The sequence below is a fragment of the Scardinius erythrophthalmus genome (assembly GCF_964197995.2).
Source record: "Scardinius erythrophthalmus genome assembly, chromosome: 25".
NCBI lineage: Eukaryota > Metazoa > Chordata > Actinopteri > Cypriniformes > Leuciscidae > Scardinius > Scardinius erythrophthalmus.
In genome coordinates, this window is record NC_138245.1 from 20,768,794 (window position 1) to 20,786,011 (window position 17,218).

At 37.1% G+C, this 17,218-nt stretch overlaps 1 protein-coding gene across 1 annotated transcript in view; it reads left to right on the top strand.

The window, feature by feature from the left end:
* Positions 1-16,847, top strand: part of syt6b (synaptotagmin VIb) — a gene marked incomplete at its 5' end in the record, with an annotated part of 33,249 nt that extends 16,402 nt beyond the window's left edge. The window contains 6 exons of the mRNA XM_081358520.1: positions 8,439-8,817; positions 9,224-9,800; positions 14,286-14,406; positions 14,609-14,780; positions 14,873-15,023; positions 15,127-16,847. Coding sequence (XP_081214646.1) covers positions 8,439-8,817; positions 9,224-9,800; positions 14,286-14,406; positions 14,609-14,780; positions 14,873-15,023; positions 15,127-15,198 — 1,472 coding nt within the window. The 3' untranslated portion in view covers positions 15,199-16,847. The remainder of the gene's footprint in view (positions 1-8,438; positions 8,818-9,223; positions 9,801-14,285; positions 14,407-14,608; positions 14,781-14,872; positions 15,024-15,126) is intronic.
* Positions 16,848-17,218: the final 371 nt, after the last annotated feature.

Genomic DNA, 17,218 nt, shown 5'->3' on the forward strand with positions numbered 1-17,218 from the left:
TTATTTCATGAGACATCTTTTGATGTTGGCGCTAGTAAACTTGGTGGAAAGTATGTTAACAATTTGCATTGTATGGCAACTGTCTTTCAAATATTTTTTCTGTTTCCAAACTATGTAGCAGGGTTTTATTATGAGCTTTACCGATAATGGATGCATGATATTGGTTGGCTTTTTGCTGGCTGGGTTCTATTTTTATAGTAGCCTACCAATGGCGCTGTGTCATCAGTACAGCAGTATTGACTGGGTCGAACTACATGGCCAACCTCAATATGTTTTGTTAAAACTTGTTTGAGGTTTTGCTGAAAGCTGCTAGCATCCTCTGTTTATTTCTCTTTCTCTTGCACAAAGTACACTGTGTTTGATAGAAACACATAGGGACAGTTTTCACCTTTAGGCTTAAAGCTGTAGCCAGCTACGGCTACTACCGTGTCACACTATATTGCCTCAATTTCACCTTTCATCGCACTCTTGTTGTTGCCTTTAAGAATTGGCAGACAGAAAGATTTAGGGGTATTTGTGTAGCCAAATACAGGCAATGGCCACTCACTTCAGCCTATTCTGTGAATGACTGGCCGTGTCCATCAAGACCAGTAAGCTAGCTCTTCTCTCGCCTTATCTCTGGCTCACACTCGCCTTTCGCCTGCACAACAAATGCTAATCTAGCCCAGTTTCAACCTAAAGGAAGGGAATGGCACTTCTAATGTGGCAGATGATGTGATTTCTTTTGCTTATCTGGAAAAGACACAGTCCTGAATTGTATCCAATGTATGTGGCCTTTGGGGTGAAAACAATGCTTTTGAGTTTTGCATGTAATGAGCTGTTTTTATAAACGCTCTCAGTTTTCGCTTCCTTCTTCTCTGTTCTGTGCCGAACACACATCAGCCTGTGAGGTGCAATGAAGGCGAGGAACATGCTAATAACTTGTTAAAGCTGCAGTGCGATTTTGCTGCTTCACCTAATTGCTAGAAGAATATTTTTCCTGCAAATTGTTCCTTTTAGTTACATTCTGATTCATATTTTTTTCCCCACATTTTTTCAAAAAACAATGCAAAATAAATTGTATTCACATTATTATATCAACCCCTCCCCCAACTAAAGTTGGCATGAGAAAAAAAATCCAAAAATCTATTTTCTAAATTGCATGTTACGGATTTTATTGTGAACAAAATCATCCGCACGTGTTTAAATTTTTTTTTTTTTTTTTTTTTTTTTTACATTTCTTGACAAAACAATGACAAACAAAATGTCATAACTTAATCTTCCAGAAACAGACTTCTGTCAGGACTGCTATCGTCAAAGATGATTAACAATTAGCATACATTTTGGATTGGCGGTATGGTCTGTTATGGCCAAGAACTCCCTGCCCGTTCATGCAGCCTAGCATGGATAAGAGCAAGGAGAACAGCGATAACCCCCTTAGGGTAAACAGAACAGAACCAACATAAATGTTTTGCAGATATCATTAATGTTCAATAATTTAATGTAGAACATAATTCAAGAAAAATTAGTCTGATTCAAAGAGGAATATCAGAAGCCAAGTCTTGACTGGACTTGTGGAGGAGCTGGGGATGGAGGAGGGTAATTGGCTCCTGAGCAACGCGATAAAGCTGCTGATGATGCTGAATGCATACATAGGGATGCTGTGGTAGGCGTCGTATTCCTATAGGTAGACGTGGATCAGCTGAGAGTCAGCTGACTTGAGCTTGACTGACGTGACCTGCCAGAACTAATGCTACACTTGATTTCTCTTTGGTGACATAGGCCAGACATCTCCAATCATTTAGTCTGCATAAACCCCGCCCCTTTCTGACAATCAACTGGCCGACAGACTTGTTTTACTAGAACGTATGGAAGAAAAGATTTATCGCTACTTCCATTTCATGGCTTTAAATTATATAACTACTATTTTTAACACTTTAGCATTGTATCTCACCAAAGGTCATGTCCTGGGACCCTCTATAGAAGCTCAATTTTTACCCAATATGCTGCCATATTCTAAACAGTATTTTTTCATTATCAATAATGAAAGTATTTTTTTCTACCAACAAAAATAGTTCCAATTGAAGCCAAAGCATGAAGTTTTGCATGTCGCTAAGTAACGTACAGAGTGACCAAGTGCTACAAGAGCATCAGCAATTTTCCCAGCAATCACTCCGCTCTGGGAGAAACCCAGCTCCGAGCAATCTTGGAGCAAGAGAAACCCTGCTCCGCGCGGTCACATTCACTTTGACTTGAAAAACGCTCTTTGCCCCAAGCAAAATCACACAACTTTTAATGATCCACTCACATAGTCTGGTTTGGAATACAGATCACAGTCAAGCTGTTATTCTATCAAAACATTTGAAAATTAGAATAAACTGTAAATCACATTTTCAAATAAATATTTTAGGCAAATAAAGCCAGTAGATTTAACAATCTTACCTCCAAAATATGTAGTTGTGATCATACGTTTTTTTATTCTTACTCTTGTTCTCATAGAAGAATTTCAGTTAATGGAAAAGTATCCATAGCTGTTTTGTCACTATAACATAATCATTGATTGCATAAATAGCACTGATGTGGAATAGTTTGATCAATGTAGGTGGCTGTATTCCGAAGACTCAACAGAGACATAACATATGATGAATAACTGTACTGTTGAAAGGGGTTTTATGCATTAGGGGCACTGAAATTACAATCGAGAGAGGTAATCGTATGTTAGTCTATGGCCATTACTACTCTGCAATCAGCGTAATTGCTTGTCTGCAAATTGCTGCTAGTGTAGGGCATGAAAGAAGAGGACTTTCCCATGTTGTCAACATGGCCACCAGGGCAGGAGCAGAGGGAAATATGGCAAATATGGTGATTTTTATTGTATTCACTCCTGCTTTCACTGTTTTCACTTTTTAAGGCCTACTCTGCGATTGATGCAAGCATTCATGCCAAATAAATACTACCAGCTTATCTGCAGGATGTAAGATCTTATTGCTGGAATCAAATCACCCTGCAGTTTGCTCATGCAGGGAATACTTGGTCCTGCAGTGAATGAAATAAATGATTAAAAAGAGCAAATCATCGCAACATACCAGCACTATAAATAGTGCGATTTTAATGAAGCACTTTTGAGATGCTTATTAAAGTGCTTTGTATCTGCTTTAGGCCTGTGTTTCGAGTGTTGATGACAAGCACGCTGTTCTCTATTCATTAAAGTGGGCAATAGCCTTATGTTCACTTTGCTGGCCCTGACCACAGCTGTCACAACCGTATACCACGGGGATTTGTGAATGGCTGCAAGCTAATAGTAGGAGCACATTTAACCGGATTTCCCTCCAGAGCTTTGAACAGGGCTCAGTAGTATTTGATGGAGCTTACATAGAGTCTAGAGGTTGAGAGGAAGTGTTAGGTCTATATAAATCTCTTTTCTCATTGCATTGGATTTACTTTATATGGCAAATCAATAAGGTAAATAATTGAATGGGTTTATTGTTCTGGAAAAAGTATTTTAATAGATTCTCGAATACAGTCAATAATATTTAAAATCTATTTAAAACGCTTTTTTAAAAGAAAACATTTAGCATTGCTGTAATATATCATTCACTTTACATTTTTAAAAATAACATCATCAATTTTTCTATTTCATCTCATGGCTGAACAGAACAGTGTTTGATGGCAACACCGCCGCTATTATGTCATAAATGCTGTAACTGAAACTGATTGGACAAATGTGTTCAGCACTATTTTTATGATTGCATGAAGGTTTGAGGGATAACTGATTAAGGTATTTCTAACAAACTGTGACAGATGAAAGCAAAATATAGCCTTGGTTTGCAATTTTGCAGCAGTGACAGCAACACAAATGGCGCTAAACTCTTACTTCTCAAGTAGAAGAGTTAAAATAGAGGGTGGGATATGTCTAATGGACAGGTTTCTATGGATACCAGGTTAGATTTGAAGACACTTGAATAGAAGTTAAAAGGAAAAACCCTGGGGCTTTAGATGCTGTCTGTCACTGGTACCAAACAAGCCTTAATTAGATGTATTGGTCACAGGAAATGTTCCACTGGATTTGTTTCAGCTTCATATGGGAAAGCAACAACACATTTAAATCTCATTCATGAAAAAAAAAAAAACTCTTTAATATTACTCAGCCATGGTAAATAATACTAATACTTGATCAATGTAGATTTCATTATACCCTGAAAAAAAAACAAAAAAAAAAAACAGGAAAACACTATTTTTCCGATTTATTAATTGTGATCTAACAAAATAGTGTTTCTCTATTAAATTTATTTTCTTTGCTTCCAATTACTATAATTCTCTAAAATGTTCAATCTACTAGATTAAATTATGTAGGGCAAATGTGAACCAATCCAGTATAAGCAACATAATTTTTGTTTTAGACTTTACTGAAACGGCAGTTCTCTGCATGCTTTGTATGGGACTTAACAGGTAGAGTAAACTGTTGAAATAAAAAATAATTTTATGTGTCTTTAAACAAGATGAGAATGGGAATGGGGAGACTTCTTGCAATCTTATAATTCAGTGAACAAAACAGTTAAAAATAACTTCAGTCCATTGAATTTGGTGAAGTTATGTTTGTGTAACTGGATTCATGTGGAACCAATGTACATAATTACAGTGAACTTGAAAATGATATTATGAAGTAAAACAGTTCCTACTCAAAAGTACAAACCAATGTTTACCGTCTGAATACACACTGAAAAAATAAGTTTTTGCATGTTTTTAAGTTAAGTTCACAATAATGGAATTAGGTAAAATCGATTTAACTAAGTTATGTAAATTAACAAATTTAAATTAAATGTAAATTTAACTTGGCCAGTTAGAGTTTGTTGAGTAATTTATACTATATATTGAACTTTAAATTTTACTCAAACAATGTATCACTGAATTAAGCCATTTTTTATCGTGTACGGTAAACAACAGTTGATTTCTTGTTGCACTTTGTAAGACAACATATCTACACAATATGAGGTACCATAACCCCACTGAACATAGAGGCCTCAGGTACACAATAATGGTTACAATCAGTGTATAGTTTTTATGAATGGGTTATTTTGAGTAGAAAATGAACTGCAGATGTCACAAAACAGCAGGTTAATAAACATAACAACAAAAGCAATGATAAATCATTATTAATTATTCATGACCTATGTTTTGCTTGTTCAAATTGCCACTAGTATTACTGAGGAGAATGTAGTACAGTTATGTCTTTTTGTTTGTACATATAAACTGGATCATTTACATCACTGCAAAGTCTCTGAGGCCTTTATAGGATTGCAGTTGGTTCTTGTTAATGCACTCCGGCTTGTGTGAGGTGAAGCTGTCAAAGCGTAAACAGTGTAATGGTTGTGTAACCTTGCATCACACCCATTAATATTTCATTTGCGGCTGAAAAGAGTCTAACTGTTGAGAGGCTAATACGTCTCTGCGTATCTGGTCTGATGACGGTCTAAGTAACCTATGAACTTAAAATCCTTATTGGGTAACACTTTAGATTACAGCCCACAAAGTTCTGCGTGAGTAAAACAAATTTACAGCGTAACTTTCGGTAATTATAGTGTACCTATAAATACATAGGAATAAAGGACTAATATGTAAAGTTTGGGGAATAAAGGGGTAACAACTAGGAAAATTAACAAATTATTTATACTATAAGTATTTTAGAACTAAGGGGTACTTATTCTACTATTGATAGGCAACAATCTTAAGTTTGGGAGCAATTTAGCAAAAACATACACTGTACCTTTTTGTAATAATAATAATATAGCCAAAGGCTTTTTTTTTAAGTTTGGTCGTTCATATTTCAAGGCAAATAAAACTTGCAATTTTTTTAAATACTCCTGTTCCATACAGGGTAAGTGGTGTTTGTTACCCTCTTGTTCCATGTAGTTACAGGGTAAGTACAATAAAAATACATACACAATCTGATATCACTGACTCTGAAACCTTTATCTGGAAAGCAACTTATTTCAAAACAGATTTACAAAACTTCTTATTCATTTAAAACTAGTTTATTTTCTTTTTTAGATCAACATTTCATTTCAAATGCTAACAGCACACTTGTTTTTAAAACCAATATATAATAGTAAAGTCCTGGTAATGATAACTTTGGTCATGTTGTTATTTTTCACAAGACCTAGATATACAAAAGCAGCCAACTATACACATGAAAATTGGCGCATTTGCTCTGCTATATTAGACTGTACAGAAATCAGAAACGACACATGTGCAATTAACCTACGAATTATTAATTTTGAGTATCCAGTGCGTGTGTGTTGTACGTTCATATTTTTTTGCCACAAAGTCTCCCAAGTGGCCGATTTTCCACATTTATTGGCACATTAATTATATTGTCAAGTTGTTTATGTGCTCTCAGTCCCCCAGTAGCATAAGCGAATAACTGTGAGAGTGTGATTGAAATGAGAATGTACATCGATGCCGCACATGTTTGTTTTCTTGGTTGCCAGCCAAGTGCTCCATCCCTGAGAGGCGTGCACTCCAACGCATTTGTAATAATCATAAAAAATAGATCTTTTTTCCATCCACTCAGAGATATAATTGTTGCCGTCGAGCAGGAATTTGACCAATGACCTGCTCTTCTTGTATGAAGAAGTCTGTAATTACATTTAGCTCATTTGCAATTCCATCTGGAAGTTGGGTGCACTTCAGTGTTAATGCTGTCTACCCGACAGTGTCGAGAAGTTTTTTGCAGTCTAACGATTTACTCATTAACCTGTAATATTCACACTAGAGATTGGTTTTAAGAGGCCCATTTTGAAGGCGTAAGAACCAATTGCTGTCCCTATGAAGAGGCAAACCGACTGAGCATCATACTGAATGATCATATACAACTATGTTGTAGGTTGTCTTCTCAGCATGTGCTGATTAATATTTATGTGAGTGCTTTGTGGTGCTTGATCAAGATGTGTGCTGCAGTCATGGAATGATCAGGACATTTGTTTTTTAATTACCTTCTCCACAGGATAAGGAAAGATATTTCGTTGAAATATGCTGTTTTAGTAAACCGATGAATGCTGGCATCAGGTTTTGCGGAGATGCATGAAAGGCTAAGCCATTGATAGCACCTCTACAGGTTCTCTTTGATGTTTAAGCTGCTCTTTTTTAATCTAATTTATAAAGAGCTGCTTGCTGTGGCTGATTTTGTATGCCAAGGCTCAACAATAAGGATGGTCCGCTGGCTCAGGGTCGGTGTGAAAGAGTTTCGAGCTAGTTGAAAAAAATGACTTATTTACCTGTTCAGTTTCCCAAAACCATCATTAGCCCCTGCTGAAAACTCCAGCATAAGGTATGTTTTGCATGCTGGGACATTGTTTTGCAATGTACACAAGCTCTTTTTAACATGGTTTTAAATGATTTGTGTACAGATCTTTTGAAACTGGTGACAATTCCTTTGAAGCGCTTTGAAACGTTTTACCAGTTTACCAGTGACATTGATTGATAATGTAATCATAACTAAAACCATTTTAAAAAATCCGTTGTACTTTCGGCAGAGGGAGCAAAAAAATTACTAAGTTACAAAATCAATAAATCATGTTTTAACCTTATAATGTTTTCCTTTATATCATTAATGTGTTAAATATAGAAATATGCCAGCAAAAACAATGCTTGTCCCCAAAACACTGCTTACACTACAGCTCTCATGCTGTGGTAAGAAGCATAGTTTCTTGTTAAAAATGACGTGGACTTTAATAGATTATTTTGGGCACAATAAGCAAGCTAACATTCAATACATTATATGTCTTTATACCATTTAAATATATACACATATTTATCTATATATTTTAGCATGTCAACAATCAGTGTATGAGGCATGTGCCAAAATGCCCAAGGGATCCTCTCAGACTCAGAGTATAATGTATGAGGGAACCCGCAAAGAATCGAACATCAAATCAAGTAAAAAAACAAGGAACAAAAATAATGTAGTAGTCTCTACTTCATTACAGCAGCACGTCAGAAAAATTATGTTGTGGAGAAAGCTACTCACTCAATTAACCACATTTATACGGGAGTAAAGTGTACAAATGCTGCATATTATTGTGATTGGTAAATTAATGGGTTTCTGTTGTTTATGTAAATTTACTATAATAATGTTAATGCATGAATTGCAATTTCGAATCGATTAACACAAGACGTTGGTGGTTATCAGTGAGTTTTGTCGAATTTGCAAAAATGTCTTGTCACCACCTTCCAGAGAGTGTGTTTATGAATTTATAGAGTTATATTTTTAACTGTATAATTTCCAGCCTGCATTTAGTATATCTTTAAATCTTTCAAAACACTAGTTGGGTCAACATACAGTACTTTGAAACGATTAGTACACTTTATAATTGTGTAGTTGATGGAAATGTATGTAGAAGTCCGTTATGTGCGTTTTTTTTTCAATGTCCCCTTCTGTCCATGTTGTGTCTTCTGTCCAGACATTTCCTTCAGTCTCCTGCTGCTTGTATTTGCGGTGTGTGGTTTGGCCCTGCTGGGTGTCATCAGCGTCGCCACCTGGAAGCTGTGCTGGGTGCCCTGGCGCAGCAAAGTGCTTTCCTCTAGCGCCACCGCCCTTGCCCCCACCCGGCCAGAGAGAGACCAACACAGAGAAGAAGGTCACGGTGACTACTACCCAGCCCTTGGAGACATTATGGCATCAGACAAGCTGAAGGATCCTGGGAACTTTCTGGAGGCGGCAGTGAAGATTAGTCATACGTCGCCAGATATCCCTGCAGACGTGCAGCTGTCCATGAAGGATCATTTGCTGAGACGTACGCGTATCTCACGGCAAACAACCGAGCCGACCTCCTCTAACAGGTCAGTGTTCTGGAAGAATGAAGAAATGTTTGTGTCTGAAGACCTTCATATAGGTCATCACGGTTTACTGTATATACAAAGCCATTATGAGGTTAGTTCCAGTCATTCCTAATCATGTTAATACTTCGGAAATCTTGTAAATGTCAGACACAATTAGACCTGAAGGAGGTCTCTGGGTTTTATTGACTACAAAAAAGGTCAGATGGTGGAAAACCACTATAACTCCAGAGTAAAACCATATTTAGAGGGAACATTATGGGACCCTTACAGCATATCCAGAATTATCATCATCAATTTGCATTTGATCACAGGTTGTAATTCAAATGTAGATTAGCACCTGGTGTGCTTTTTGTGAAAGAACCAATGCCTCAGATCAGGATGCCAAATTTTGTCTGATTGTTGCCAGGCATAGTTCCTTCAAGAAGCACCTTCCCAGGCAGATGCACCATGTCACCAGTCTGGACCGCGGAAGTGATTTTTTAGACGTGGAGGACCATCCCATCTGCACCGCTGCCTCTCTAGGACGCATCCAACCGGAACTCTACAAACAGAGCACGGTGGAGGCAGAGGAGTCATCTAAGTACGGCACTGATAAAACATGCGGCAAGATCAACTTCTCCCTTAAGTATGATTATGAGGGAGAGCTCCTCCTCGTCACCATCCTCAAGGCATTCGACTTACCCGCGAAGGATTTGTGCGGCAGCTCCGATCCTTACGTCAAGATCTACCTGCTCCCCGACCGCAAGCGTAAATTCCAAACTCGCGTGCACCGCAAGACGCTCAACCCCACGTTTGATGAGACCTTTCAGTTTCCGGTCCCATACGAGGAGCTGGGGTCCAGAAAGCTCCACTTGAGTGTGTTTGACTTTGACCGCTTCTCACGGCACGATATGATTGGTGAGGTGATCCTGGAAAACCTTTTCGAAGCTTCAGACCTCTCGCGGGAGACATCCATCTGGAAGGACATCCAGTACGCCACTAGTGTAAGACAATTCATCCTCTTTACATTTAGTGAGTCCAGACCCCACTGGTGATTTATCACGTTAATGTGGCTTATGTCACATTAATGTGACCCTAATGATTTGGCTTTTTAAATATAGGAATACACTTGTATTGAGTATTTCTGAAAACACAAACAGTGAATAATTAGATGATTCATAGACTGTGTCCTATGGGGTGTGATATGGTAATTTGTCGAAATTGTAATTACCAAACATGATAAATTGTGCAATGTATATTAAGTACTAAAAATATCAAGGGCAATAAACAACAATTAATGCTTTATTATATGAGAATACTGAGTCAGCAATAATCCAAACTTCTGTTATCATTTACTCACCTTAATGTTGTTCCAAACCTGTATTACTTTCTTTCTTTTGTAGAATAGAAAAGTAGATATTTTCAATAATGTCTCAAATGTTTTTGTCCATATAATGAAAGACAATGGGGTCCAAAACAAAATTAGATCCCATTTACTTTCATTGACAAAAAAAAAAACACTGAAACATTTTTTTTTAAATATCCTCTTGTGTCCCTTTTTTCTTTACTATAAACTGATGCATTTATTGCCAACTGCTGTTTTTTTCAAGGTAAGAGCTTTTTTGTGTAGATTTTTTTTTACCATCTGATTAAGGCAGTATATTTAATTTATGTAATATATTTAGGGAAATAGATGCTCAGTGCCCTGAAATTCCAAAATAAGGCCAGACTATCTGGCTTTTCTAACTTATACATCATATTAAAGTTATTTTGGTGCAGCAGGACTCTTACATGTTAAAGAGTGTAGTGTTTTGAGTTTCAGGTTTGTATCTCTTCTACTCAGAAGGGGGTTTCTGGCATAGACATTATAGACAGTCGCCTAAGGTTCTCCAGGGCAAAGCTCTCAGACGCTCTACTTCTGTATCACTCACCTGCAGCAGTTTGACAGCAATGTGCAAAACGCTTTCAGTTCCACCCAACACTTTCTTTGAAATTGAAGTTTTCCAAACAGCTTTTCAAAACTTGGTCTGGTCTCACCAAGGGCACCATTGGAGTCAAAACTCCCATTGCTTCTAGTTACACTTGACAGAGGTTACTGTAGCTATTTACTGCCCCTCCAAACCAAATACGTACAGTTCTAGAGTTGATCTCGATTCAAAGTCAAATGCCCCATTCTATTAAACCTTTAACAAAACCAGAACATTCAAATCTGTGCTTGCGCTGCTGCTGACCTAGAGAAAGCAGTTATCACATATTGGTACGAAACAGCCTTTCTGTTACAAATATTCAAATTATCACAGAAGTACTGGGATAAAAGTTTTTAGTTAAGATACTAACATTAATGTCTACGGTAGCAATTCAAATAGATTAAATCATCTTTATGAGTGAGTCACTGAATAATTCGTTCAAACCGATTTGTTTGAAATAATTCATTGAAATTAAATAAACGATTTTAAATAGATTGCAGCAATTAACATTTTTGACTGAAATTGAAGTAAATTACATGTTTGTTTTTGTTAAGTTGTCTGTTCAGAATTGTGGTAGAATTGTGAAACAATTGTGATTCTCAATTTATCCAGAATCATGCAGCTCTAATATTAACTGCACAGTTTAATATGTAAAAGCTTTTATTCATCAGAGAAAAACATTACTATTGTTATGTAAACTATTGTTAATTGAATTGCTTCTATTGCTCTCCTCATTTGTAAGTCGCTTTGGATAAAAGCGTCTGCTAAATGATATGTAAAATAATGCTAATTATATCACTGATACAGCCACACAAACTGCAGTTTAACTAACTAGTCTTACTCTGTGACTCGAGACATTTCCTAGTTGTCTATAAGGTAATCATACTGTCATCTCACTATGGTATTGTGTTCAGCTATGACTTTTATAGTGCTGTGATAAGGCATATGCATTCACATGATTGATTATAGTATATGCTAGAGATCACTGAACTCAGTAGATGAGCTGTCAAGGCTAAAGCTCTCAAGATGGGTTAAATGTGGGAGAAAGACATGAGGAGTTTTGATGCACTCACTCAATACCTTTCATCTGAATGGTCTATCAGGTCAATTTATTAATGGCAGTTGGCCCTGGTTACAATCAATTGACCTCTAGATTTCAGGCTTGTTAAAGAGACTTAGTAGTACAGCATATTTATGGAGTAACAACCACATTTAGATGTGGCAGTGAATCCCATAAATTATCATTGTATTTGTCTACAGAATACAGGACTGACTTCCAAACTTCTAAAGGAAGATAACCCTGATATATTTGGTTTGAAACATTTTGGTTTGTCACTACCTGAGTGAATTCAGTTGTCTGTTCTGTAAATTACCAAACTGATAGGAATTGTTCCTAATGGTTTTATGTCCCTATCTTTTTCATAAAACCATTATTATGTGAATTATGTTCTATTCAATGCATCAGTTTAAAGGGTTAGTTCACCCAAAAATGAAAATTCTGTCAGTAATTACTCACCCTCATGTTGTTCCAACCGCGTAAGACCTTCGTTCATCTTCGGAACACAAATTAAGATATTTTTGATGAAATCTGAGCCATGTCTGAATCCTCCATAGGCTGCTATGTGACCGAAACTTGCTGGCCCAGAAAAGTTATTAAAGACATCGTTAATATAGTCCAAGTGACTCCAGTGGCTCAATCTTAAGTATATCAAGCGACGAGAATACTTTTTGTGCGCAAAAACAAACAAAAATAACGACTTTATTCCACTATTCATTTCCTTCTCTCTGGGCCTCGTAGTGTTTTTGCGCAGCGCGTCTGTGTTGCACGTCACAAAAACACTACGCGAACCAACTAGAGGTCCAGAGAGAAGGAAATGAATAGTGGAATAAAGTCGTTATTTTTGTTTGTTTTTGCGCACAAAAAGTATTCTCGTCGCTTTATAAACTTAAGATTGAGCCACTGGAGTCACTTGGACTATATTAACGATGTCTTTAATAACTTTTCTGGGCCAGCAAGTTTCGGTCACATAGAAGCCTATGGAGGATTCAGACATGGCTCAGATTTAATCAAAAATATCTTAATTTGTGTTCCGAAGATGAACAAAGGTCTTACGCGGTTGGAACAACATGAGGGTGAGTAATTACTGACAGAATTTTCATTTTTGGGTGAACTAACCCTTTAAGTAAGAATGCTTTTACAAAGCATTTTCGCTCATAGAAAATACTTTTTTTTTAAATGGGGTCTGTAAGATTTTATTAAAGGGATAGTTCGCCCAAAAATGATATTTAACCCATGATTTACTCACCCTCAAGCCGTTCGAGATGCATATGTCAATCTTTTTTCAGACGAACACATTTTCAGTTATTTTAGAAAATGTCTTAGATCTTTCAGTGGTTATAATGTGAACCTATAGGGTCCACCTCATTCAAGTGCCAAAATGTGCATGCATCCTTCACAAAAGTAATCCATCCGGCTCCAGGGGGATAAACGAAGGCCTTCTGAGGGTAATCCGTGCGGTTTTGTCGTAAAAATATACATATTTAAAACTTTATAAACGAAAATAACTGGCTTCCGGTAGCGGTCGACGCGCGTTCACGGAGATGGATGCTGGCGTATGACGTAGGACGTAGCGTAGGAAGCGTCGTGACGTAGAACAGAGCAGAGCAAAACAAAACTCTACGTTCATTCTACGTCACGACGCGTCCTACGTCATACGCCAGCATCCATCTCCGTGAACGCGCGTCGACCGCTACCGGAAGCCAGTTATTTTCATTTATAAAGTTTTAAATATGTATATTTTTACGACAAAACCGCACGAAGGCCTTCGTTTATCCCCCTGGAGCCGGATGGATTACTTTTGTGAAGGATGCATGCACATTTTGGCACTTGAATGAGGAGGACCCCATTGCTTCACATTATAACCACTGAAAGATCTAAGACATTTTCTAAAATAACTGAAAATGTGTTCGTCTGAAAAAAGATTGACATATACATCTCGAACGGCTTGAGGGTGAGTAAATCATGGGTTAAATATCATTTTTGGGCGAACTATCCCTTTAATGTTTTTGACAGATGTCTTTTAATCTTACCAGGTCTTCAGTGTCACAATCCTTGAGAAATCATTCTAATTTGCTGATTTGATGCTCAAGAAACATTTCTTATTATTATCAATGTGGAAACTGTGATCCATTTTTTCAAGATTATTTGATTAACAGAAAGCTAAAAAACAAAGAACAGAACAGATTTTTTTTTTTTTAAATTAGAAATTAGTCATTTTTTGAACAATTTAATGCATCCTTTCTAAGTACAAGTATTAATTTCTTTCAAAAACAAAAAATCTTACTGACCCCAAACATTTGAATAATGTACAGAATTGGGATTAAAGGAATTTAAATGTGTCATCATTTACTCACCCTCAGTTTGAAATACTATCATAACTATGAATATTAGTAAACGTAGCTATTTATTTGTAATGATGTCATGATCTACTGGATTTTGTGTGTCTCCATTTGATTCTGCAGGAGAGCGTGGATCTGGGAGAGATAATGTTCTCTCTCTGCTACTTGCCAACTGCAGGAAGACTCACACTTACGGTCATCAAATGTAGGAACCTCAAAGCCATGGATATAACCGGTTATTCAGGTATGCTGCTGTCTTTTATGTTTGTGTCTTTATTTTCTTTCATCTGTCTGCTTGGCTCCATTTTTATACACTTGGACAGTCACATCTATCATTGTCAGCAAGCGAATTACAAGTCCTTTCATCAGACATTTTCAGACCATGAGAAGACAAGGAGAAAGAAACGTTGAGAAACTGGTGTCACACCTCCCTGCTCTTTTGGCAGATCCTTATGTGAAGGTGTCACTGATCTGTGATGGGAGACGCTTGAAAAAGAAGAAAACTTCCATAAAAAAGAACACGTTGAATCCAACATATAATGAGGCGATAATATTTGACATTCCCCCAGAGAATATGGATCAAGTCAGCTTACACATATCAGTTATGGACTACGATCTGTGAGTGTTATACAATATCTGATATTTTCTCTGTACAAATATTATGTTGTCTATGTGCTTCAAAATCTATTCCTTATTATCCTGGTGTGTAGAGTGGGACATAATGAGATCATTGGAGTCTGTCGTGTAGGGAGCCATGCTGAGGGACTTGGGAGAGATCACTGGAATGAGATGCTCGCTTACCCTCGAAAACCCATCGCTCACTGGCACCCGCTCGTAGAGCCCAAGAAGTCTGAGAAGGAGGTGACTGTCTGTCCTTACACATTTCCAGAGTGGAAAAGAACATTTGCATTTCAATATTTAAATCTCTCCCTCTCTTTCCTTCTGTTTTCCGTCTCTCTTTCAGTGGAAGACTCGCACCGCAAGCTTTGACAGTCAGGGGTCTTGTCCATCTCCCAGACTCCCATCCAGTCCATAAGTGAGGGACGACTTCTCTCTACATCTTTAAGCCAAGTATCTCCCAGGGACTGATGGTGAGATTTAAGATATGTCCTTTGGCAACAAGTGACACAACTTATGTCTGTGTGGACAAGCAGTTGGAAGAAAGAGGGTGCTGTTCAAAAGTTTTCAAAGTGCAACTGAGCCTAGCCAATTTTGAGCTTTTTTTTTTTTGTCTCGATGGAAGTGAGGAAGAGGCTGAAAGATATACACTTCAAGATGGATTAAGCTCCCCACAGGAGTAAAAGGATGTATTTGTTCATTTATAGTGGTAGATGTATATTATATTTTAATTGACATTATAATAGTACGAAGAAATAGTTTATTATATATTTAGCCATAATCCTTCTAGTTCTTTTTTGTCTTCTTTGAATATAAAATACATGTGTTTAGAGATTATGAATGGAGAGATATGTGAAGTCCTCAATATGTTCAACCTATTGAAATGTATTAGCCGAACTGTATATTGTTTACAGAGCTATTCCATTGATCTTCCTTTTATTTGTGAAGTAGTGAAACTGTTCTGCCACCAAAAACGCCAATGCCAAGAATTATTTTTATCCTGTCTAATAATTTCTCTTCCTGTGTAAACTGTAAAGGTTTTGCTTTGTTCTTATTTAAACATTTAAGTTTCTGATGGTTCTATGGGTATTTTGAATAATTTACCGTATTTTTGTTCAAACTAGTTCAGCTCAGTTAAATGCAGCCATGCACAGCTTTATCCTGCATCATCCATAATGTACAACTGGCTAAAATCGTCATAATTTCACCATGCAGTAATTGTAGCTTCCAAAGTATAACCATAATGAATAGCAAGGGTTGTGTGTCAGATCCAAAGGACGCAAAAATCCATGGCTTTCTAACAAGACTTGAAATGATATCAATATGTAAATTAGAAGCACTGTTTTACAAAGACCAATTTTGTATTTTACATAAAATGTGACAAATGTTCATTGTTCTGTATTTTTCCTGTTACCTTTGAGGTGTTTTCTCTTCAGATAACATGATGTAATTTGTTGACTGGCTTGGATGGAACTCATTGTGTCTATAATCACTGGAACTGGCGTTTCTGTATGAAATGCCTTATTCAGAGCCACTTTTATATTGAGAATTTGTATAATAGTAACTGTTTCAGAATATCCCCTTGTACTTCAAAGGTGTGATTAAAGATCTTGCTTCTATTAGTTTTGTTCTTCTTTCATTCTTTGTTAAATATTAAATCAGATTAGGACCAGTTCACACAGAACATGTGGCAGTGGAATGGGAAAAAAACAAAAGGTCTAAAGACTCATTTTTTAAAAAGGCGTCATGCGCGAGCAGATTCCACTACTGCTTTTAACATTGTTTTTCAACGTAAACTTGCGCTAGAAGTACGTGTTTAAAACGGCGTTCTAAATACATGGCGCTCAAGTTAAAAAGTTGCTCTTGACTTGCTTTTTTTATTCCACTATGAAGTTTAAATGACCTCAAGACGTAGAAAAACAATGGAAAAAAACACATTCTGGGCCCTATTTTAACGATCTGAAACGCAAGTGTCAAAGCGCAAGTAACTTTGTGGGCGGGTCTTGGCGCTGTTGCTATTTTCCCGGCGGGATAAATTACTCTTGCGCCAGGTGCAAATCTAAAATGGGTTGGTCTGAAGTAGCTTCATTATTCATAGGTGTGGTTTGGGCGTAACGTGAAATAAACCAATCAGAGCGTCATCTCACATTCCCTTTAAGAGCAGGCGCGCTTGTTCTAAAGTGGATTCCTATTATAACGGCGGATTTGCCGGGCGCGCGCCAGGAGCGGTTCACAGCCAAGGAGAGCAACGCTCTCGTCAGGGACGTTGGGGATGGAGAAACCCACCCAAATTAACTTCGGTTAAAAAGGCGTATGATAATTTGGGTAAATGTGTAAGCTAGATGTATGCTTTTATAATAAATTGTCTATCTATCTATCTATCTATCTATCTATCTATCTATCTATCTATCTATCTATCTATCTATCTATCTATCTAT